The sequence below is a fragment of the Mus caroli genome, unplaced genomic scaffold (assembly GCF_978045245.1).
Source record: "Mus caroli unplaced genomic scaffold, Mus_caroli_1 scaffold_1, whole genome shotgun sequence".
Taxonomy (NCBI): Eukaryota; Metazoa; Chordata; class Mammalia; order Rodentia; family Muridae; genus Mus; species Mus caroli.
Genome location: NW_028227256.1, coordinates 177399391 through 177424923, shown reverse-complemented (window position 1 = coordinate 177424923; position 25533 = coordinate 177399391). Strand labels below are relative to the sequence as shown.

Genomic DNA, 25533 nt, shown 5'->3' with positions numbered 1-25533 from the left:
TAAACAAATAAAATAAAAGTACAACAAAACCCCAGGGTCTCTATTGTAGTCCAAGCTGGCCCAGACCTTGCCATCCTCCTGCCTCGCCTCCGCCTCTTAATTACTTAGGTCAGCAGCTCAACACTCAAGAAGGAAATAAAGGGATCTACAGTCAGCAGAGTTATGATGGGGTGGGGGTGTTTTGAACCACTGAGTTTATCGAGACATCCTAATAGCGGCTGGTTGGGTAGCTACCCATGCATGTCAAAACAGGTATTGTAGAATGGAGGTACAAGGAAGCCACCAGAGCTTTTGTTCTAACAAAGCAACCTCAAAAGGGAATAAGACGTCCAGAGAGCAGGACTCTTGCTCACCTTGAAGCTGCAAACAGAAGATATTTTTTAGCAGTGTTGTTGAGGTACCGTTTGTACTCACTTCCATTCGGAGCACACACAGCTCTGCAAGGGTTGAGAGCTGTACCTACCTGTGACATTGGCAGCACATTCATAGCATAGGTTTCCATGACTCCCTTGATTTGCCATGGGCCCACTGCTATGCAACCTTCACACTCCGGGGCCCGTTTGTTTCTGCCACCATGAGAAAACTGCATTTTTTTTTTTTATCATTTTTAAATAGCAAGGTGCAACACGTACTCTTTTCTTTTTAGCCTCTTTCATCCAGAACAGTTCTGAGATTCATTCATGAACTACTCAAAGTTATCGGAGTGTTTTGTTGCTGGACTGCTCAGCTGCACTGTGTTTCCAGGTCTGGGTTTCCAGTTAAGGCAGCTGTGAACATTGGTGAAGATTGGTTTAAAATTATTTGTTTGGGGGAAGGGGGGGCAAAGGGTCCTTTACCATGTTTGTGGTGGTCAGAGGATAACTCGAGGAAGCCATTGTGGGTCCCAGGGATTAACAGGCTAGGTGGCTTTAGCGGATGAGCTATCTCCCCAGCAGTGACATTTGGCACATCCCTAAGTAGTATGTTACTGGGATTCTGAGAGACCGTACAGACTCAGAAGGTAGCTGTGGCCCGTACAATGTCTTCCTACACATGAACCCACGTGGACTCAGTCTGCACTGATTGGTCTCCTTGGCCATGTTTTAAAGTTTTCAGCACACAATAAGCCAGTCTTTTTTTTTTTTCCCTCTAAAGTTATTTATTTATTATATGGAAGTACACTGTAGCTGTCTTTAGACACACCAGAAGAGGGTGTCAGAGCTCATTACGGATGGTTGTGAGTCACCATGTGGTTGCTGGGATTTGAACTCAGGACCTCCGGAAGAGCAGTCAGTGCTCTTAACCGCTGAGCCATCTCTCCAGCCCTAGTCCAGTCTTTTAAATGCTCCTGTGAACAAATCTTTTTCAGATCATTAATCGAGATGCATAGAAACAACAGATTTTGTGTGTGTGTGTGTGTGTGTGTGTGTGTGTACATTGACCTTGAACTCGGCAACACCTTTGAATTTGTCAGTCCTAGGAACTTTCACGTGGCTTCTTTGAAGTTTCTTTGCTGTCATCTGTGAAGTTTTCCTTCCTGTCTTCCAAACTGGATGTCTGTTTCTCCCACCTCCTTTCTTCAGCTATATCTCCCTGTGCTCTGCTGAGCAGTGATAGAGAACGGGTGCCCTGCCTCCTTCCTGACAGATCACAGCTCAGCCTTTTAGCATCGCTACCTGCACATTCCTCAAAGCCCTTCAAGGACCCTCCTAGTCTTCTCCTAATCTTCCTTTAATCACAAAAGAACAATCAATACCTTTTCTACACCCATAATTTTCCATATGGTGACCATAATTTCCCATCCCCATATGTTCTACCAATGTCACACCAAATTCCTTATGTAGAACTGTCCTTGCACTGTCTGTCTGTCTGTCCATGTAGTCTGGACATTTTAAGTGTGCAGAGGAAGCTCGCTCATTTGCGTTTTCTTGGTGACTTTTAAGAGTCAGTATCTTTTCATGTACGCATTGGCTATTTATATGTTCTCTCTTATGAGGCCTTTCAAAGTTGTCATAATTCTGAATATATATATATATATATTCTAAATTTACAAGGTCTTCAATGAATTCGTTGTGAGGCTCTGGCTGCCAAACCTGATGACTTGAATTTGATCCCCAGGACCAAATGGTGGAAGGAGAGAACTGACTTATAAAATTGTCCCTGGCTTCCACACGCACATGGGCAAGGACCCACTGCCCACACCAACACACCGTTACAAAAACATTGTGACTATTGTCTTGCATTTGAGTACTGCCTCTCATTTTCCTAACAACATTATATGAAAAGCACATTTTTAAAAAGTCCAACTATGACTTCCCTTTTACCCTCTCTCACTGTGCTCTAAGAAATCCCTTTTTATGCAAAAGTTACCAAGCTAATCCTGGGTTCTTCCAGTGACCCTATAGTTTTAGGTTTCAGGCCTGAAGCCTATTCACTTCAGAGTTAATTGTTTATGCTAATTAGTTTCACAACTAGATGTGCAATTTTGACAGCGTTATTTGTTGAAAGGGCCTGGCTCCTTGGTGGATCACTTGGATGTGTGCATGTGGCCTTTAGGTCTCCCTGGACACCAGTCTGACTGCTGTAGAACAAAACTTTGAAAACGGGCAAAGGGTCTCCAACCGTCTTCTGGGTCAGCTGTCTCTCAAGCATTTTAAACTGTCAATTTCTAAAAACTGCTGCAATTTGAATTTGAATCATGTCTGTCATCTCTATGAACAACTGGCTCTGTGAATGGCCAACAGTCTATTACTGAACCATATACTCGGTTTGGTTTCTTGAGACAGGGTCTCAATGTGTAACCCAGCCTAGGTTGTCACCTTCAAAAACACAGGCGACAATCTCTGACTGGTCTGGGAATAACCAACTAGGCTGGCTGGCCAGGAGATGTGGGCATCCTCCTGCCTCCACTTTCCTACACTGAGACTGCAAGTGCGTTTTCACGTGGGATCCTGAGGTCCTTGTATTTACTGGCCAGGCTTTACTGGCTGAGCTGTCCCTGCCTCTCTGACTCTGTCCTACCAACTATTTTCTTTAAAAGATTTTGGACATAATGGTGGACTAGCAATAGTGACTTTAGCTTCTTGGTTTTCTCACTGTCTTTATCTTGTTTCACTATTGGTCTCATAAAATGGACCAGCAGTACTTTTTTTTTTTTTAAGAGCATTTTGTGCCCTGAGTACTTCTTTCTTAAATGACTGCCATATTGACTGGCAACACTCTCTAGCCCTAGTTTTCCTTGTGAGGTGGTTTTCAATTCAGGGCAATTAAGACTTTATTTATTCATTTGACACTGTCTTGTGCACAAGGGGCAAACAAGCGCCAGCCTGAACCCTTACGTTTTCAACAGCAAGCTTTGGCTGAGATGACTCCCATTGCTAGAAACCCTCCTGCTACCAACTGAGCGGTGCTCACAGGCGGTGAGACGCAGTACTGGTTACATAGTAAACACCAGACCTTTGGCAGTCAGGAAAGATGGCTGCTTGACTTTCCTATCAGTTGCTGTGAGTTCCTTTATTCCCAACAGTGCAGAATGAATGAACTTGAATTTCCAATCCCCTAGGTAGCACCTTGTTACCTAGTTTCTTTTTGGTTTCTTCTTTACAAATACATTCCCTTATCAGACACAAGCTCTTTAAGCCTAGTGGGGCCCCAGCCCTCTCACTGTGCTTACAGGGCTGGCAATCTGATGTGTGTAAGGGGACAGAGGGCAGCAAACACAAGCTGCTCAGCACCAGACACAAAGCCACACCCAGCTTACTACATAGCTATTAAAGTCCAAAAGCCCCAGAGGCACTCTTACAGTCTCTGAAGGTGCAAGTCATGTGAGGGAAACAGAAGTGTGGTGGAGCCGAACATCACCAAACCTGTGGCTTAGAGATGTACGTGTGCTTAGACACAGAATGAATCAATGTCCAAATACTACAAACGCCACACAAGATCAGCTGTGCCCAAAGCAATGAGAGCTTACAGAGGTCTGCCTGCTAGCAGTAGGATGAAGAACCCAGCCTCTTGAAGGGGATGAGCAGGGACGGAGGGGAACAAGAGTGTACCAGGTAATGAAGATGCTCAAAATGCATTATCTACACGTATGCAAGTGTCATCATGAAACCCAGTATGCACCATTAATAGATGCTAATAATGAAAACTAGCCCGCCGATGTATGGGGAGCGAGTGTCACAAAGGCCAGTGTCAGGAAAGGAGGTCACCAGCCAAAGGCTTCTTTGCTCTCCATTTTCTCTCTGTTCAACACCCACCGCCCCACCCCGGCCTCACCCCATCTTTCCTCACTGCTCCCCTTAGGCCATGTTGTCTTGCCATTCAGGAGACCCAAATCACATCTGCCCTTGCAAAATAAGCCTGACCTTCAAACTTCAGCTCCTCAGCCCCTCTCGCACCCCAATTCACAGACTGATAAAATCAGACTCTGGACTTGATATTCAAGTCTAAAAGGATGCAGCACTTGAGAGTGGAGCCTGGTTACTGGTCAGGCAGAGAGGTATTTTAAAAGCTGAGAACTGTTACTTAGGGACGTTACGATGTCCTCAAAATAGAGCTGATAAGATGGCTCAGTGGGAGAAAGCACTCGCTGTCAAGCGCATGACCTGAGTTTGAGCCTCTGGACCCTAATGGTGGAAGGAGAGAAGCGACTCCGTTAAGTGTTCTTCTGACCTCCACATGGACACTGTGGCACAATTGTGGTCCCTCCCCAAAATATGTGAATGTAATTAAAAAACAAAACAAAAAAAAGACTTGCCCCAAATATCTGGCATCTCCTTCAGGGACTGGCTCGACCTCTGGCATTATACTTTGCTTTCAAGCACGTCCCTCAACACCCAAAGGGTTCAAATAAATTCTCGGAGACATTTTGTTGGTGTAGATTTTAAATTACAAGCTTGATTTGACACCCTCAAATACAGTTCTTCAGAACTCTAGTTATAAATAGTTGTCAGTACTTTCATGTGAGAGGAGGAGTGACATTTCAGCATAGTTGTCTGGTGCTCATACGCAGGATAGCATCCTCTCACCTGCAGGGGGATACTCCAATTCATGCAATAAATGACCATTACAGGTTTCAAAGGTCCCCTAGGTTTTCTAGGTGAGAGTTCACACCCGCTTTAGGTCACGAGGTCAGTCTGCTCCCGATCACTCTGGTTCCCCGAGTGGTGAGCACCGGCTCCTTGGATACACAACTGGGTCACTGGTTAGCCAGGTTATCATTTCAGCCCTTTCTTTTACTGGATTCTCCCAGGAAACCCAGGGTTTTGGAAATGTGGCCAAGGTGGCTGAGAGGCAAATACAACATCAGAGATCACACGGGACTCCGAGTGACCGAAAAGAGGTGAACAGGAGGGAGATTTGAACTTTTCTTGACATAAAATTGGCAGAAACAAAGATCATCAAAACCCCGCAGCTAGAAATCATGAGGGTGAAATGTTTGTGTATCGAGAGGAGCCTGCACAGATGACCTCGCTAGTGGCTTCTATAGAACCACTGTACCAGGATGATGGGACCTATTTTACATATGATATGAATACAAAGTCTTAAAGTTTATAGTAGGACATTAAAATAATCTTCTAATAAAATCAGCCTTAGGTATAACGAATCTAAATTTCAGCATTCTGTATACTTCTAAATAAATAACTCTGATCTATACCCATCGAAAATATTACAGTTTATGGTGACATAAGAGATAAGCCACACAGTATCATAAGTCAAAATAAAAAGTCAATTTCAAAATAAGTCTAAAAATACATGGAGCTGAAATGGTATAAAATCCAAACACTAAGCATCTAATTAAATAGGCAGCGGTGGGATGAAGGAATGCAGGCTCAGCAGCGCACGCTCAATTCATAAAAAAAAGCCCCTTAAATTCACACTCCAAATAAATAAGCAGAGACACAAAGGAAGGTACTGTGCCAGCCAGTAACACCTGCAAAGCCAGTTCTCTCCTTCCTTCCAAATGATCCCAACAGGAAAACAGAACATAACGGTCACTTGCTAAAAAACTATAATTCATGATTTTTAAAAAAAGATGTTGCCTAGAATATAAAAAGTCAAAGGAAGGCCTCCTAAACATTAGGTCACTGTACTGCAAATGAGGAATGGCCACCTGGTGACAGAATTAAACAACACTAGACGTTTGTCTCTTTAGGGTATGACTGGATTTCTGCTTCATGAGCCCACGGTAGGAACACATTCCACACACCTAAGCGTGCGGCCTGAGATTACGCATACATGTGGTGGTCTGCTTCATTCGTCAGAGTGTGGGTTTACCTGCCCTAAACACCTGCACAGTAGGAACCACGCCTTACTCAGGTTGCTCTCCTGAGGTTCTCAGGGCATAACAGACACCCGGTAAGTTTCTCTTGAGCTGTGCACAGAGCCTGGCACTCATCTCTTGAGGCAGCACAGAAGCCAGAGTGAACTCTCTCCTGGGACCTGGGAGTTCTGTCACTGTGCCTTTGGGCCTGTCAAGTTCATCGACACAGGTCTGTCAGTTCTCAACTCGGGGCCAACATCTCTACAGTTTATCTAGTTCATAGCTAAGCCTTCTCCAAAGAGTTGTGCCTGCACATGGTTGTCAAGTTAAAAGAATAAAGGTCATCTTTGTATTCTATGCTGGCTATCCACTTGTGATCACTGCTTCAGACCACCTCCACCTCCGCCCCCCACAACCATTTTGCAAATGGAGACCAGAATCTAGAGTAATGCCCAAGGCTTAAATCACACAGTTCCCGAGATTAACTAAAAAAAATGGCACTGAAGCCATAAGATAACGCTCTCTGATGACAAAAAAAACTTATTGCATGATGGCGGGAAGCAATGGCTGTGGAGCAAGACTGTAAACCAGGAGTGCCCTTTAGCCCTCAGTGTGAGCCCCGCACACACTGTGGACACGAGGAAGCAGCAAGGAGAGGGGCCTGCTCGACATAGCTCCCTCCCTCTGTCCTCAGTGCCTACATCTGTGTTCCCTGGGCGGCTGTTTAATGTTGCTGTTTCTAACGTTCATCCTTGGGTCCTTGATGCCAGGGAGGGGGGATGTCTCATGACTTCTGAGATAAACGCTGTCTGGGAAGTCTGCATCTTCTTTGTCTGTCAGCCCATCTGTCACGCCTGCCACACTTACTGCTAGGAGAGGTAGACCCAGTGTTTCAGCCCTGCCACCCCCTGCAGCAGCTTAGTGTAATAGAAGTCCACGTTGTCGGCAAAGTCCGTGCAAACAGGTGACTCAATGTTGCCCAGGGTGCAGTAGAGTGCAGTTCCTCCAACGCTGAGGAAGACAGTGGCTATGCACAGCAAGATGAGCAGGATGCAGGAACCACCACCAGCCTCATCTGTAAACAGGAGAACGGGGTTAAACCATCAGCAGGCTTAGCTCAAGTCTCTTCACGGGTTCTTTGAATCACAGTCCTCCGATGCCTGCTAATCTAGGCTAGCGACCTAGTTCATCTCCTCCCACTTTCTCATCACTGTGACTCCTCCCCATCTATGGGCTCTGATCTGTGGACCAAATGTTCGGAAGAACTGTCTGCACTAAATATGTACTCTTTTCTTACCACATCCCCTTAAACAATACCACATAGCAATTATGTACAGATTATTTAAACTCACGGGATATGATATATAATCCAGAGGTGACTTCAACTACTGAAGTTGATCCAAGACATTTTTAAAAAGAAGAGTAAGGAAGGATGGGTGAGATAGCAGAGCTGGTAAAGGAGCTCGGGCACACAAGCCTGATCACCTGAGCGCAATCCCTGGAATTAACTGATGGTGGCAGAAGAGAGCCAACTCCAGAAGTTGTCCTATGACCTCCATACATACACTGTGGACAGGTTTGAGATGCACAACAGTAGCAGCAGCAGCAACAACAACAACAACAACAACACAAATCATCAACATCCAAGAAAGTACACAGGAGGTGTGAGCAGAGTCCATGAGAACACACGCTGTCTTATACAAGCGCCCTGAGCATCTGCAGGTTTTATTATTCAGGAGTCTTGGCTCTTTTCAGGTATCTGAAAATATCAATTTTGTTTAAGCAACATGCATTATGGGTTGTGGCGGGGACAAGCGTGCGCTGCAGCTGAGCCCCCGACACGTGACCTGATACAGAGATGAACTGGAGTGTGAAACAGATTCCTGCTTTGGAGGACACAGTGCGGAGAAGAGGGAAGTTTCTCACCAGCAACTCTCTAGTCCTGACCACGTTATATTTTTGATAAGCTCTGTTAAATGAAATATACTATTAAGACAGGTTTCATATACTGTTACTTTTGTTATGTGGCTGTCATAAATTTAGGATCATCCATGAGCAGCTGGAGAGACAGCTCAGCAGTTCAGAACACTGACTGCTCTTCCAAAGGACCCAGCTTCGAATGCCAGGCACCATACAACAGTTCTCAACCCTCTGTAACTCCATTTCCCGCAGATCTGATGCCCTCTTCTGGCCTCCTCAGGCACTGCATGTATGTAGTGCACAGACATATACGCAGGCAAAATATCCATGCACATAAAAATTCTAATGCCGGGTGTGGTGGCGCAAGCCTTTAATTCCAGCACTCGGGAGGCAGAGGCAGGTGGATTTCTGAGTTCGAGGCCAGCCTGGTCTACAGAGTGAGTTCCAGGACAGCCAGGACTATACAGAGAAACCCTGTCTTGAAAAACAAAACAAAACAAAACAAAAAAACCAAAAACAAAAAAAAATTCTAAACACCCAGTTACCTATGAGCTTCTACATTACACTTCTAGACACAGTGCTGACCCGAGGAAGGGTGGGCTGGGCTCTTTAGGAAGCTCCAGGCAGGAGTGAGGTTTGCCTATGCGCTGGCTCGTCAGTACAACATAAAGATTGCAAGACTCTTGACATCAATCCATACACTGTATCTACATGTTTTTCCTCAACCTTATTGGCAGAGAGGTGGTTGTAGTCTGTATTTTAGGAAGGATAAAGCTGAGTAGCTTGGTGAGGGAGGAGGTGGCCTGAGAGTTCCAGACCTGGGTGCACATGTGTGTGGTCAGGTTAGAGAAGTCCCCTGGGGTCAGGGGAGCTGTGCTGATTACACATGAGATGCCAGGATAAAATAAAAACATTTCTGAGGCCCATAACAGCATCACCTGAGTGCCAGCCAGGGACAGAGGTGCTCAAGGGCAACTGTGCTGAGCAGCTCTTGGGAGACGCTTGGCTTCTGTACAGAGTGCCTCACAGAAAAGGAGGGACAGTAATGTGTCACTAAAAACAAAATAAAAATAACAAGCCCACAAGAGAGAGAGAAAGCAAGCAAAAGAGGGGGGATGGGTGGGGAAGAAAGAGAGAGGGAGGCGGGGGGAAGGGAGGGGAGGGAAGGAAAGAAGAGGAGAAATATATATATATATATATATTTACCCGAGATGAGTTTTCAACCTTGACTTATTTCTGGGTTGGTGAGATTACAAAGACTATTTTGCAATTCACTCATTTATTTCGGCCAAAAAAAAAAAAAAAAAAGAAAAAAAATTTAAGATATAACAGAGAAACTTTGTTTCTCTGCTAGAAGATAGTGCAACTGAGTCCACACAACCCTTACAAATCCTGCTGGCAAACTTCGTGTCACCTGACTGTCCAGCACTCCCAGACCCAGGGCTGCCGGGGCGCACCTTGCTCCAGGTTGTCGTCTATTTCCTGGAATCTCACTCTGCGCTTAGCCGGCTTCTGCTGCATCTGTGCAGGATGGCTGCCTACTGTGTCATTCCTCTTCTTCAGTATGGACACCAGCCCTTCTGCAGGAATGGCCTGTCAGAGAGTGGGAAAACCAGTAGTTATGTGGAATGTGGGACGTATCTGGGACTTATCGGCGATATGTTACACGTGCAACCACAGAGCACCATGAGAGTGACTTATACTTCCGTCCCCCTTTCACTCATCCACAGGTTGGCTTGCTCGCCCCTCCTTCCCTCCCTCCTTCTGAGCCAGGGTCTTGCCCAGGCTAGTCTGGAAATCATGGCAATTTTCCTGTCTTAGCAGAAGTCTGGAATTACGTGCATGAGTTACGTCTAGCTTAGTGACAGCACTTAAGATACGGCAGCAAACTTAACATTGAATGAGTTACCTTAGTACCTCAGAGAAAGTACACAGTACTAAGTAATCTATAGTCAAAATCTTTTGGGGAGTTTTGTTGTAGAATCTCTCTCGGCTTTCTATGACTCCTTCTGTATGCAGAGGATAGTAAACTATATAGCCCACAGCCCCCTGGTTCTTCTTTCCTCCATGCCCCCAACCCTCTACAGGCCATCTTTACTTCACAGTTCAAGAAAGCTAGGAACTTGCTATAGCCCAGGCTGGCCTTGAACTTGAGATCTTCTCTAAGTCTCCTGCTTGCTACCATCCCTAGCTGTATTTCACTACCCAAGTTTTGCATAGCTTTGGGGGGGGGGGGGTTAAAGATTTATTTATTGTATGTTTGTGAGTACACTGTTGCCATCTTCAGACACACCAGAAGAGGGCATCAGATCCCATTACAGATGGTTGTGAGCCACCATGTGGTTGCTGGGAATTGAACTCAGGACCTTTGGAAGAGCAGTTGGTGCTCTTAACCGCTGAGCCATCTCTCCAGCTCTTTGTGTGTGTGTGTGTGTGTGGGGTCTTTAAGGCAGAACTGAGTAGCTGTCACAGATGATAAAGCCTAAAAGACCTATTTATAGTTTGGTGCTTCACAGGAAAACACGAGGCAGCTTTTCAGCCTCCACCACCCATGTTCTGACTTTCACACAGGCTACCTTCCTGTGTCCTTCCTATCTCTTACTTATAAACCACGACACTAGCTTGTCATTTGGGATCAGAAGCTGAGAGAGAGAGAGAGAGAGAGAGAGAGAGAGAGAGAGAGAGAGAGAGAGAGAGAGAGAGAGAGAGAGAGAGAGAGATTGAAGAGACAGGAGGGGATGTAGCTGCTCACTTGTGTACACCCCAGCCCACGGGGAGCAGGTGCCTGCTTGTTTCATACTCTAGATGATGACATGGGTGGGCAGTGTGGGCTCAGCTCTGTGCACGTCAGTCCTAGCTGTAAGCTAGGACTCCCTGTAACGTCATTTATCTGATCAACGGCACAGAGTACTTAACGAGATTTCCAGCTCCAGCAGCAATCTCGGATAATTATGGATTCCATTAGTGCTTTTTATGATACAGGGCTTTTAGGAGCAAATCACTCCAGACAAGTTGTCTTCAACTGGGCTTCTCTGAACATGGGTCTATAGAAACCATTATCTTAAAAAATAATCAATAAGCTAGCAATTTATTCTTTTTATAGGAAATACGTATTTCAGATATCCTTATTCTGAGAAAGTACTTTAGTGACATTAAAATGCTAAGTACAGGGCTGGCAAGATGTCTCAGTGGGTAAGGATGCTTGCCACGAACCCTGACAACTACCTGAGTTTGTCCTTGGGAAGAGAGAACAGCCCCCTCCAGTTGTCTCCTGACCTTCACACACAGGCTGTGGCACAAGCATCTCTCTCCATAAAGAAAGGAATGTAAATCGTTTTACAGGTACAAATATATGAAGAAATAGTTTTTTTTTTTTTTAAAATTGTTTTAGAAAAAACATTGATTCCTTCATAAGACAATGGGAAGTGAATATTGACTGATTCCTTCATAAGACAATGGGAAGTGAATTTTACAAGTGCCTTGCTTAAGCTGAAAGTCAAAGACATCCTATTCAGTTTTAAAGAGCAGCAATGAGGCCGGTGACATGGCTCCGTCAGCAGAAGCAGCCCTGCACAGGCCTGACAACCCTGACTCCCAGATCTCACCCAGGAGAGACCTGACTCCCAACGGTGCTCTGGCTTTCACAGGCTGTCTGGCAGGCACACAGCTGCACTCACATGCATCAACACAATAGAGATTAATAAATTTACAAAAATATTAAAAAGCAAGGGACAGAAAGTAGAGATTAGTTTTAATGAAAGATATTTAAAGGACAATCTTTTTTACTTCTGTAAAGTATGGAAACAAAAGGGAGGGGCCTCAGAGAGCCTCCATTCCTTCTTCCCAGTACACATTTCTCTGTTATATATTTGCTGTAGTGTATTTACCTACCACAAGAAGGCTTTATTCTTCATTTCACAGAGAGCTTTGCTATTTTCTCAGGCTGGCCTTGAATTCCTGGACTTAAATGGTCCTTTGGCCTCTGAGTAGGACTGCAGGAGTGCCCACTGTGTGCCAGGCAAAAATTCTACTTCTGAGATGTGACTCTAGCTTACGAGTTAAGATGCAGTTTAAATTGCATTTATTCCGTGTGTGTGTGTGTGTGTTCACACATGTTAGATTGAGATAGCTTGCAGGAGTTTTGCCCCCTCCATTGTGTGGGTTCCAGAGATTGAACTCAGGTCATTCGCTTGGCAGCAAGCTCCCTAACCTGCCCAGCCGTTTAGCATGAAGACCTGAGTCTGGATCCCCAACACCCAGGTAAACAACTCTGGGGGGTCCATGCCCTTGTGGCCTTGAAGCTGGAGATGGGGTGCAGAGTGAAGCCAACATGTGACAGAGGGAGAGAAGTCATCCAACACCCTCCCTGGCATGCATACACAAAAGGGCAGTGGGAAGGGTGAGCCCTAGGGCAGGGCAGCATTCATGTGAAGTGTATCTTTGGGATATTAATTTTGCATCTGTAATTCAAGAAACAAACTCTTTTGTTTGCTTGTTTGTTTGTTTTTCGAGAAAGGGTTTCTCAGTGTAGCCCTGGCTGTCCTGGAACTCACTCTGTAGACCAGGCTGTCCTCGAACTCGGAAATCCGCCTGCCTCTGTCTCCCAAGTGCTGGGACTAAAGGCGTGCACCACCACGCCCGGCTAAGAAACAAACTCTTATCAAATGATGTTGCAAGTATGACAGACTTGAGAGCTGTCCCTTGGAATAGCACAGTGGGTCTCAGTGTGGCAGCAATCAGCCCCTACCTTGCTTCTTGGGGAGCTTGGCCCTAGAGGCCTTAAGGGACAGGAGCCTTACAGAGGGCCCACCTTGTGTTCTGAGTGTGAGCTGCACAGAGGTGTGGGATGTCAGAGTCGCTGTGATTGCCCTTCCCCAGGGCTTCAACTCTGCATCTGTCTGCTTCCTTACCAACGAAGCTCTTTCGTTTTCTAGCCCTGTGCCCTACACCCCTCTTCCCACCTTTCCCCAGTGTCCACCGAGAAGGAGGGGTGCTCTTCCAATGATATTTCCTCTGGGTTTTTCTTTCTTCTTTGTGTTAAGTATTTTCTGGTTCCTACGGCACATACATGGACAATGTACAATGGGACTGAGCACGGGAGAAGCCAGCCAAGGAGTGAAATTCTTGAATGCAAGATACTTAGGATGTATTCTTTGGTTTTGTTTTGTTCCCCCCCACACCCCAATAGTCTGGGATAAAAGGTTTGCGTTCACCTGAAACAGAACTCTTACTTCCCACAACATGGCATTCAGAAATCAGACCTGCTTCACTTGAGGAATCCTGCCCCGTATGGACCTCCTACAACTCAATCAGAATCTCTCTATACCCCAGTATGGCAATCAACCCCTAACTGCCTGGATGGAGGGCCAGGACTAGAGGCTGGGTAGCTTAGAGACCTGGGATAGAACCAAACCTGAATGGCAAAAAAACAAAAACAAAATAAAACAAAACACCAACCACCTACCCAACTAACCAAACAATTAACCACTAACGAAATGATTCCTAACAATGAATATTCCGATATACTCATAGAATGGTGCCCAGCCCAACTGTCATCACAGAGGCTCCATCCAGCAACTGATGGGAGCAGATGCAGGGAACCACGGCTGGCCGAACATTAGGCAGAGCTGAAGGAATCCTTAGGAGGAGGGGGAGAAATGACTGTAAGAGCCAGAGGGCTCAAGGACACCACAAGAAAATCCATAGATTCAACCGACCTGGCTTCCTAGGGGTTCACAGAGACTGAACCACCAACTAGAGAGCACACATGGTACTGGCCTCCGACTAGAGAGCTCGCATGGTACTGGCCTCCGAGAGGAGGTACCTGGTCTTACTGCAACTGGATAGGCCATGGCTGGTTGACACCCATGGGTGGCCTGCTCTTTTCTGAAGAGGAGGAGATAGGGGGTGGGGTGGGAAAAGGTGGGGGGAGGACCGGGAAGGGAAACTTCTGTCAGGATTTAATGAATGAACGAATGAATGAATGAATGAATAACAAAGGACTTAGGTGGGTGGAATATGCCAGCATTCTGTAGCTGAAGGGGAATTACTTGGAATGAGACCGTGGCCTGTTCACAGTGTCCTGCTAAAGATGCCAGATGGCTCTACACAGAGCCTCCAGATACAGCTCACCGCAACATGTCTCCTGAGAACAAGGCCCGGAAAGTCATTCTATGGTTTGTTGTTGTTGTTGCTACAATAAAATAAGAGGCCGAGTGTGGTGGCGCACAGCTTTAATTAATCCCAGCACTTGGGAGGTAGAGGCAGGAGATCTTTGTGAGTTCAAGGCGAGCTGGACTACACAGTGAGCTTCAGGACAGCCAGAGCTACATAGTGATACTGTCTCAAAAACAAAACAAAACAAAAGTATTAAGGTAAAAAGCTTTTCAGTCTGTTTGTCTGTCTGTCCATCCATCCATCCTCCTCTCCCTTTCTCTTTTTCTCACTCACTCCCTTCCTCCCTCCTTCTCTTCCTTCCTTTCTCTGTTCCTCCCTCCCTCCCTCCCTCCCTCTTTTCCATGGTGCTTCAGGACCAGGGCCTTGCCTATGCTAGACAAAAATAAAGAAAATTTAAATCTCCCAAAAAGCTTTACCTGTAACAGCAAATTTAATTTCCGGTTTCAATTAGCAAATTGCTTTCTTACCTAAACAATGTATGCTCAGCTCATCCACTGAGAACATCTGAGCCGTAATTACTGTAATTGGTGGCACTCTCTAATGCAGGGCTGGGAAAAAAAAAAATCCATCTGGTCTAGTACTACGTATCTGCAAATAAACAGCTCATCTCCATCAAGCGAACGCCAATGGCTGCCTTAAGTGTGGACCAGAGTACACGAAACTAAGTGATTCCGAGACCCTGGAACTGCAGGTCCTAACACGGACAGCACAACACCTTGCAGTCAGTCACAAGTCCTTCTTCATCAGGTTAAAGGGGAATGGACCCAAATTAGACTCTTCATCTACAGGCTCATCAAGAACACGAGCTCGGCTTCCAATGAACTTGACAGATAACACATACAAGCCAGCGACTTCACTGCAGATGAACTGTGCATTTAACAGACATCCCCGTGCCATGCGGAGCTCAGTCCCCGCAAGGCTTGCAGCCATTCTCAGATGAGGAAAAGCCAAGGGTAAAGGGCCTCACAGAGTGTGCTTGGGCTCACACACACTGCCAGCAACTGACTCAGGGTTAAATACAAAGGCTTAATCTGTACTCTTAGGATTTCCTTTGTGCAGCATGCTTTGTTACAATTAGGTTGAAATGAATAAGATCTTTCAGATAAGTTGCAAGGCTTCTGGCTTTCCAATTGTTGCTTGTATTTCCTACCTCCTATGCTTCCCAGTTAAAAGATTCTTGCCACTGTCATGGAGAAGGGGTAAAAGATTGAAGATCTTCCGTAGAAGGCTACTGTCGCAACGTCACAGCTACTTGACAGAACAAGTCATGGCTGGACCAGGTAAGGCCCAGTAGATGTGGGAAGCCATTTCACAGAAGAGCCTCCGGCTTCCTCAGGCCTCCCAGTGCTAAATCTGGGACACTGCTGCAGGAGACGCCAAGTGAAAACGAAATTATAAGGGAAATAGGCCATATTGAATTTCTCTTTTTTTTTTCTTTCTTTTCTTTTCTTTTTTTTTTTTTTGGTTTTTCGAGAAGGGTTTCTCTGTGTATCCCTGATAGCCCTGGCTGTCCTGGAATCCACTCTGTAGACCAGCCTGGCCTCGGACTCAGAAATCCGTCTGCCTCTGCCTCCCAAGTGCTGGGATTAAAGGCATGCGCCACCACTGCCTGGCAAATTTCTAAAAGCTTAAGAAGGAAAAAGCTTATTGTTAAAAAAGGAAACCAGGAACATTCTAATGCATCTAAATATCTAGATCGGGTACTAGGCTTTTGTAACTAGCTCTTACTTGCAAAACAGACAATTTAGTAAGTACAAGATGGGAAAGGAGCGGTAAGAAAGGGACCATAAGTGCCAGGCACGCCCTCCTACTTAAACCCCAGAATCCCTTCCCCCTTCCCCTGCCGTGGGGGTCTGGATCTAGTCCTCGGCCTTGGCAGCAGCTGCCTTTATCAGCCGAGCCTTTACCATCTCACTGGTGCCTTTCCTAATATTTAAAGCTACCTTGTTTATTTATATGTGAATTTGGTTACAATTACCTCTCCACCTAGAAGGCAAGCTTCAGGAAGATAGGGACTTGATCTATGCTTACTGCTGTCCCTGGGTCTCTATCAAGTAGTGTAAGCATGCTGGAGAGAAAAGTGAATACACAGCGGGGGATCTCCATACAGATGCACCCAGCATACACTTAGAGGCTAGAGAGAGGTACAGGGGCATAGCTAATAGGATCCTTCTCTCTCAGGACCTGGCAGTTTGGTGTAGAAGGAAACACGCCTATGTCTTAGGGGGAAGACCACAGCTGGACAACCTGTGAGCTGAATGCCCTCTGGAGGATGGAATGACCCTTTAAACATTTAAAAAATGACCCTGGGTTGCACGTCAGATATCCTGCATATCAGGTATTTACATGATTCATAACGGTCAAAATTACAGTTATGAAGTAGTAATGGAAAAATTTTATGGTCGGGGGTCACCACAACATGAGGAACTGTACTAAAGGGTCCCAGCATGAGGAAGGTTGAGAATGCCTTAAGGGGAATGTTGCCCCACCCCTCCATCACCAGGGATTCTGAAAAGTGGTTCCAAGGGAACAGCGGCTTCATGAATTTGGGTACTGTGCTGGGCACTTTCATGCCGAAATGGCATGGTCTGAAATGTTGAGGCTTGGGAAGGAACAGAGATAGAAGATGGTGCATCACTAAGACTGACAGAACCCAGGTGGCAAGGGACAGAGGTGAGAATGTGCCAGGTGGACCTGGAGGTAGGGGACCAGCCAGACTACCAAGAATTCTGGATTTCATGCTACATAGCTGAGCCTTTCCCACGAAGCTACAGGGAGCCCTGGGAAGAGGCTGGTGGCACAAAGGATATTTTAGGGCAGAGGTTTAAAGTCAGCAGGCAGAGTGTTAGGGAGCTGGATGTAGTCTGACTCAATAGTGTTTTATTTATGTATTTACGAAACAGGGTCTCACTATGTAGTTCCAACTGGCCTTCAACTCACAGATACTGGCCTGCCTCTCTGCCTTCCAAGTGTTGGGATTAAGGGTGTGTGCCAGTGTGCCCAGGCCTACTAGAGGTTTTGCTTGTTTCATGCTTATTTCTGAATGCTTTCCCTGCATGTATGTATATGCACCATGTGTGTACCTGGTACTCAAGGAGTAAAGGAGTTGGATGCCCCGGAAATTAGAGTTATAGACATTTTCAAGCCTCTATGTGGGTGCTAGAAACCAAACCTGGGCGCTTGGAAGAACAAAGGCTCTAAACCACTGAGGCACCTCTCCAACTCCAAGCAGTTTTAAAAAGATGAAACCTCTAGACAGGGGAACATCCCTACTGACCTACAGGCCAGTTGCTTCCTGCATTTGTTTGACCTGGTTGGCCCTCTGGGTATCAGTTTGAGACTCCACGTTTACATAATGCTCATGTGAGATCAGTGGGGATGGGGAGGGGATAAAACAAAGGAGAGGAAACTGCAGGAAATAGCTAATGCAAATGTCTAGGAAGAACAGTAAATATGTAAAATTGAAACGTAATTAAAGCAGGAAAGAAACTTGGTAAAAGAAACATGTCAATCAAGATGCATTAGCTAACTAGAAATGTAAGAAGCAGTCTAAAAACAAGAGACAAAAATGATACCATCTGGCACAAATTAAAAATGGGCAGTCCCAGGGTATTCCTCAGTCACTAGTTAGAGCGCTGCTCAGGGACTAGTTAGAGCGCTACTCAGGGACTAGTTAGAGTGCTACATAAACCAGGGGTCAACCACTCCCGCCCATGGTGCTCTTGGAAGGCAAACCATCTTCAGTGAGCAAGCTATCCCTCTGCTTCTCCAGAAAGAGCCCTTCTGAGCAGACCTGCCATGGCTGCTGTTTCTAAGACATCTTTTCCCAAGACCCACTCGCTCAGCACAATGGTCAAAGGTGTTACCCTCTCAGATATCTCCCCAACTCCAACAGTTAATTTAAAATTTTAGTTTAGTTTTGAAGCAGGGTCTCGCTATGCTGGTTGGCTTGGAACTCATGATGTAGATCTGGCTGGCCTCAAACTCCTAGCCTGCTTCTGACTGCTGAGGTTAAAGGCATGTGCACCAAGCCCGACCTTACCTGCGTTTGTATTACGGTGGAATTCAGTGGAAGTCAGTCACAAAAGATTAAGTGTGAGGATAAATGAGTAGCCCTAACTTCCTGTCTGACACTGCATGGAACTAGCTTTTTTTCTTATAAAAAATCTATGAAATAAACCAGGTGTGGTGTCACACACTTATGATGGCAGTACTAGGGAGACTGAGGCAGGAGGATTGCTAGTTAAGTGACAGTGGTCCAATTCACACAGAGAAACTCTCTTAAAACAACTAAAAATGTGGACCCGAGTTGGCTCAGTAGGTAAAGGTGCTTGCTAAAACCTGAGCTTGACCCCCAGGCTCCCGTAAGTGTCCCCAGACCTGTGGTGCATATGCATCCAAACCCACCCAGAATAAGTGGAATAAAAACTAAAATAAAACCCCCAAATCTATGAAATGAAGATACATGTGTGTGATTTCTTCCATAAACAGTGGGGACAGTGCTGTCAACAATGGGTCACGTTCTTTTTAATAAGAAAACCCAGCAATGCCTCAGCTATTAGGCTATTGCTTAGCAAAATTATTCTTGGGTTTGAAAAGAGCTTTTCAAGTCTAGAAAGTTTCATTTCCACATGCCTCTATACTCATGAGCTCAAATGCTGGAGCCGATTTTCCTTCTCTCAGAGTTAAACTTCATTTCATTACATAAGATGGATCTATGTCTAAACATAACAAGAGGCTGCCCGTGTAAAAACAAGTTCTCCTGAAGTTCAGCTGAGCCATGCAGAGTGAGAAAAGCCAGCAGAGAAAGATGCCAGCTCCCTACCACTCGGTAGTCAAGAGCTTCCATCAGAAGGGGGCCCTGAGGGGGTCAGAGTTCAGGCAGATACCAGGAGAGGGACTGACAGTGACAGGCTGCAGTGTGTGGCGAAACTACCCAGCAAGGGCAGGGAAGCCTCACTCATCGGGCTGTTACTCAGCGATGACATGAGGGAGCCCCATAAACTCGAGCTTCTCATTAGACTCTGCAGCGTCCAACAGTGCCAGATGGATGGCTGTAGGCATTTACTGCAAGCATAAAGCACAAACTGGCTTAAAGCACATTTGTACCTCAGCCAAAACTATGTTTTTCAGAATCTATTTATTAAAAAATTTAAAACTAGGGGCTGGGGTGTGTGTAGCTCAGCAGTAGAACTTCACCTAGCACATGCAAGACTCTTGTGCGCTATCCTCAATACAAACAAACCCAAAGTGTGCTGTACTCCAGTAATTCCAGCACTTGAGAGGGGAGGGAGGCCGGCAGGTGGACTAAAACTTAAAGGCTACCTCGAATGTTGGGAGCCAGCCTGGGCCACATGAGACCCTGTCTCCAAACAGGCAGAGACAAATAATGCATATATGTGTCTGTATGCAGATAGTTGCACTTGTAAGGAGACCTTTACTCTTACAGTATTAAGAAAACACTTAAGCCTTTTAGCTTAAGCTCTTTTGCAGACAGGCAGATTTTAGTAAAATATATGGTTAGAATAGGCACCAGACTTAAGTACTCAGAAAGTATGTTTTACTATCTATTTCATAGCCCCACAGAGCACACTCGATTTGTTAACTGGATGTAGCTTCGGGGGTTCTTATACAGAAAGACTTAACAGGCCAATAAATGTTACAAAGGAGACCATTACGTACTCTTTTTCTCAGAAGAGACAACTTTCAACTCCATGTACAATCTTCTAGCCCTGGTGTCATGAAGAGACCGCGCTGTGATCTGAGAAGGAACTCCCCATTTAGCTGTAACCCACACCCACACCCACACAGTTGCCCTGTGCAGAGCGGTGTTCAGAACACTCTCAGCTCTGCTCACCGTCAGTGCTGTTGCTTCTCAAAAACTATTCTGAAAGTTGTGCTGAGGTTTATACCATATTAGTACCATTTTAACCCTTTCACATATACAGTTCTTGGCACGTTATATTCCAGATGCTGCCACCTGTTATCTAACTATTCCATCGCTGAGCAGACACTCGGTATACTCCAAGAAATGATTCTGATAAGAGAATTAAGACACAGGCTGGGCGTGGTGGCACACGCCTTTAATCCCAGCATTTGGGAGGCAGAGGCAGGTGGATTTCTGAGTTCGAGGCCAGCCTGGTCTACAGAGTGAGTTCCAGGACAGCCAGGGCTATACAGAGAAACTCTATCTTGAAAAAAGAAAAAAAAAAGAGAGAGAGAGAGAGAGAGAGAGAGAGAGAGAGAGAATTAAGACACAAAAATCATAGTTTTGTGGAAGCTATCTGACAATCAGGGACTCTGGTAAGAACAAGCATGAGAATAACTACTGAGCTTAAGGCTTTACTTTTAAAAAAAAAATCTAATTTTGTCAAAGGAAAAACCCCACAGTTTATAGGAAATAAAATAGAAATAGAGCAGTGGTCCCAGGAAGCTCGTCACAGAGCTCCATTATCACATATAAGTTGTTAGCTATTTTTTGCTTTATTTTCCTGCTGTCTTCCTGAATGCTGTTAGAACACAGTGGCTGTACATGAGAATTTTAGAGGGTTGAAACAATGCCACACAATGTCTGAGGCTGGCCTCAGATTCACAGTGATTCTCCTGCCACAGCCTCCCAGGGCAGAGCTTAGGGGTGTGGATGAGCTCAAGGGTCAACCTAAGGTGGAGGGTGAGTGGGGGTAGGAGTGGGGGTGGGGGGTGGGAATGGGGAAGATGTACCACACACACAGAAACACTGGTCTCAGTTTCCCAGCACAAGCTGGCTCAGAGAGATACAGCCACGGTCCAGGAGGCTGGTGAGCCTAAGGGCCCTGCCCTGGAGCTGCCCGGTGTGACTCTCTGTGACAGCTCTCCCCCTGTCTCTCTTGGTTTATCTACTGTGGATTTTACCTCTGTTTTCTTAGACTTACTTATTTTATTCCCCCCACCTCCGTAGCTTTTTATCTTTTTCTTCCCAGGACTTTTAAAATTCTCTTATGAAACAAAAGACAACAGCCATCTTTCTTTGCTGTTCCTTTTTTTCTTTTCTCTATTTACTAGCTTAAAAGTTCATCTTAAAGCTTCCCTCCCTTCTGTTAGGCTGCTTGTGTAGTCTAGAGACGCGTGTTCCCACACTGAAGGAACAGTGAACACACACCCCATCTCGTTCCCTGTGGATACGAGGAGAAAGGCTTCCTTACTCGAGTGTGCCCAATCTGTCTTCATCTGAGCCCGAGAATGATAACTCACAAGGTTGAAAAAGAAATATGGCATTGGTAGCCGTGCCTCTGTCTAGAGGCAGACAACGTAGCTTCCTGAACTGTAAGCACTGCAGTGACTGAATGCCATCTGATTTAACAACGTACAAGTCATTCAATAATTAATGTGGATGTTAATGGAATTGTCCCCTTAACCAGAGCAGGATTTGCACATGAGATTGCACCTTACTCTCCCTGCTCTTCATCCCCGATTTACCTCTGCGATCTCTATCTTCTTGGCCAGATCATCAAGGGAGAGCGTGCTCTCCTCAGGAGGCAGATTCTCCTGGAGACTGTAGGACGCTTCTTCAGGAGAGAGGTCTTGGAGGAGGTCAGAGTCGTCGTCCTGGATGTCCTCGTAGGACAGGGAATCTTCAGCGTCCTTTAAGCATCTCTCCAAAAGGCTGTGCAGATAGTCTTCTGTTTCCTTACTCACTCGGTCTTCACTGTCCCGCCTTTCTTCTGGGGCCATACACACTTCCAGACACAGTGTGCTTACGTCAGAGGCTTTCCTGTCACCACAGAGTGCACTCTCAGGACCAGTCTCCAAGCCAGCCTGACTCTGTGCTGATTTCCCATCACTGGCCGTGACATCAGGCTGCCGCGGCTCAGCTACCTCACTGTTGTGAGGCTGGTCCCTGGGCAGCGCTTCAAATGCATCCTGCAGAGGAAGGCAGAGTTCTTTCCGGTGTGCCTGTGAATATTTACCCTCTGAAATCAACCCAGGCAGTGCAACGTCGTCGTCGCTGGTGGAGAGTTTCTGCTCTGCCACTGACTCACTAGGAGGAGCCACCTTAGGGTCTCTGGCCACACCGCAGTGGTCCTCTGTGGGAGGTGCCGGCACGCAGCTGCTGTCTTCGCAAGCATTCGAGGCAGCAGCTGGCCCTGACCTGCTCCCGGCTGTCTCCAGGGACTGGGTGTGGAGCTCCAGTGTGGCATTGGTGCTGCTGGGCAGCTCCTCCGTGTGGTCCTTTCCTGCAGTTCCTGGAAGGTCGGGGGAAGCTGTCTGCCAGTCCATCTGATGACAGCCGGGGCTGCTCTCCTGGGGCTCCTCCTCATGCCGGCCTCCACTTGGATCCGTGCCGGGACAGGTTTCAATCTCTGAATATGAAGAAAAACAAGCTGCTTTTGGATTCTAAACAACGCTTTGCATACAAAGGTAGAGGGGGACACATGCGCACACGTGTGACACAAAACTATTCTAACCCTTTCAGACAGAAATGCTGTCTGTTACACTGCAGTGTCCTTAGGTAGAACACACATGCCATGTGATTAATAAATAGTATTAATGTAGTGAAAAATGATTATTCAAAAGCATGTTAAAATAAATGAATGATTCAGTCCTCATTATAAATAAAAGTTTAAATTCTGAATTTTTTGTCTTTTATATTTAAATGAATACATTTATTATTTTTTCTTTTTTAAAAAAATCTAATAAACCAGAAAACATTTTTAGCTTCTACTTACTTAAGGCATGCCATTATTGGGTAAGTAACTGGTAATCTTACTAATAATATAAAGATGTAAATAGGACGAAGTTTATTCAGAATGAAGGAAGGAGAGTTTGTCAGATTAGACTTGTAGTCTGAACACAGCACCTTTGAAAATGTGCCTTCAGAGCACAGGCAGCTTCCTAGTACATGGGCACAGAGGGGAATATAAAGAATACATCTGACAAGAAGCAGGAACAGGTTTGAATTTCCACCTCTCAATACTTTTTAAAGAAAAAACTTTTATGTAAATAAAAAACAGAACTTGCCCATTGGTCAAGAGAGAAGCCCTCTCATCTTGTTAGCTAAACATTCTACGAGGGCATATATAATTTCCACAAAAAACAGTCAAAAGTGTAAGACAAAATAATAGTTTTATTCCTTTTAAATTTTAGTTTACTAGAACTTCAATTACCAACTGACAATCTAAGCAGTCCATCCCAAAGACCAGGTATTTCCTAAGTTCTGTCTCAGATGCCGCAGAGGCTGCAATGGCATGGCAGACTCTGCTCTCATGCAGAGGAGGCACTGGAAGAGTTCTGCACGGCCCTTGGCTCCCAACCCCCAACTTCAGATATCAGAGAGCACTGAGAAGTGGCCATTTCTGGAGAGTCCAAGGTTTGGCTGCAAGACAACAGGTCCCCATGGGTTATGAGCCTGGCCCAAGCTTATTGGCATCTATCGGGCAGGGTATGGGGCAAAGGTCAAAGTAAGAAAGGCTACAGTCAGGTGGGAAACGGGTCAAGCTCAGTCAAAGTCCACTGAGACCAGGCAGCACATTCCTGGTCTGTTAACCCCCAAGGCTGGGGATCTCCACATAACGGAAAGAACAATACATAACAAGGACGAAATACAGAGAAAGATGCAGAGCTCAGGGCCCCAAGCTACACTGGAAAGGCATCCACAGCACTGACAATTCTCTCTTAAAGACATTCTTTTACCGAGGTGGGGCCAGATGCCCTTCCTTGTCTAGGATCGTGATGGATATTGGTGTTTGGATTGTTGAAGCCAGTGATAATCCCAATAGTTTACTCAGTCAAAAAATGAGGTATTCAGTTAGAAGAGCGAGGATCCAGGTTTAACTTATGAACCAGAGCACCAGACAAATGGCCTTAACTGTGGTGCCTCGGCCTCCCCATCTGTACCACAGAGAGCGCAGCAGAGGACAGGCCAGTGCTGGGCTGCATGTAGTGCTAAGCTTCGCTTCACACTCAGGGGTCCTAACAGCAATCTTCCCAGTGCACACAACGTGGAGGCACGGCCACACGCAAACTGGGTGACTCCTGAGACCGTCCCTTTACTGGGTGCATGTGTGTGTGTGGACATGACTCAGGACAGGATCTTCTACAGCCCAGGCCAGGCTTGAACTCGCCCTGTGACTAGGGAGGACAACTTTGAGTCCTGTTCTCCTGCCGGCCCCTCTCGGGTCTGGGACTACAGGTGCACATCACAGTGTCTATTAAGTTGCAATAAAGCTTATTTTACCCTGGTTTCTGACATTTAAAAAAATTACTAGAAAAAAAAAATGAGCGTGTGGGGTTGACACAAAACAAAACCCCTAATTTGTGTCATAAGAGAAAAGGAAATGAAGATTTAGAACTGACTTAACAAGAGCTTTGGTAGAGCAGAGGGCTAGTGAATGGCAACAGCCACATCTGTACTGTCAGGGAGGCTCACTCAGAATGCCTGCCATCTCTCTCTCTCTCTCTCTTTTTTTTTTTTTTTTGATTTATTTATTTATTACATGTAAGTACACTGTAGTTGTCTTCAGACACACCAGAAGAGGGAGTCAGATTTTGTTACAGATGGTTGTGAGCCACCATGTGGTTGCTGGGATTTGAACTAAGGACCTTTGGAAGAACAGTCGGGTGCTCTTACCTGCTGAGCCATCTCACCAGCCCCACCATCTCTCTTTAAAACAGTTCAAATCATAAGGTTCATAATATAAACTGATAGTAAAATCATCATCAGGATAAAAATGTCCTGAAAAATATTTATTCCTAAAGCTTTGTAAATACATTTAGAAATGTTTCCCAAAGCCTGTTTGATACACTTGCACATGCACTTATACAGTCACAGACATACACACAAAGCGGTATGAAACACACACACACACACTCATAGACACACATGCAGTGTCTCACACACACAGTCTCACACACACACACACACACACACACAGAGCCACACTCACTCGTGCACTTATATAGTCACAGACACACACACACTCATACAGTGTCTCTCACACACAGTCACACTCTCACGCACACATTAACAGACACATATTCACACATACACAGCCATACACATTCACATACACACTTGCACACACAAACACACACTCATACACACACACACACACACACAGTATGTTAGCTAACAAAGGAGACAGGATAACGTTCTATAAGTTCTCCAGACAGAACTTCTCCCTAGCTAGGCTTACAGAACAGGTTTGTACCTGGTTAAT

General features: G+C 45.6%; 1 protein-coding gene across 1 annotated transcript in view; it reads right to left on the bottom strand.

Moving 5' to 3' along the window:
• Nucleotides 1-4855: 4855 nt before the first annotated feature.
• The window catches only part of Cnst (consortin, connexin sorting protein), an 80958-nt gene continuing 60280 nt past the window's right edge, over nucleotides 4856-25533 (bottom strand). Inside the window, exons 9-11 of the mRNA XM_021169968.3 lie at nucleotides 21794-22677; nucleotides 9619-9754; nucleotides 4856-7316 (exon numbers count right to left, since the gene is read on the bottom strand). Coding sequence (XP_021025627.1) covers nucleotides 7111-7316; nucleotides 9619-9754; nucleotides 21794-22677 — 1226 coding nt within the window. The 3' untranslated portion in view covers nucleotides 4856-7110. The remainder of the gene's footprint in view (nucleotides 7317-9618; nucleotides 9755-21793; nucleotides 22678-25533) is intronic.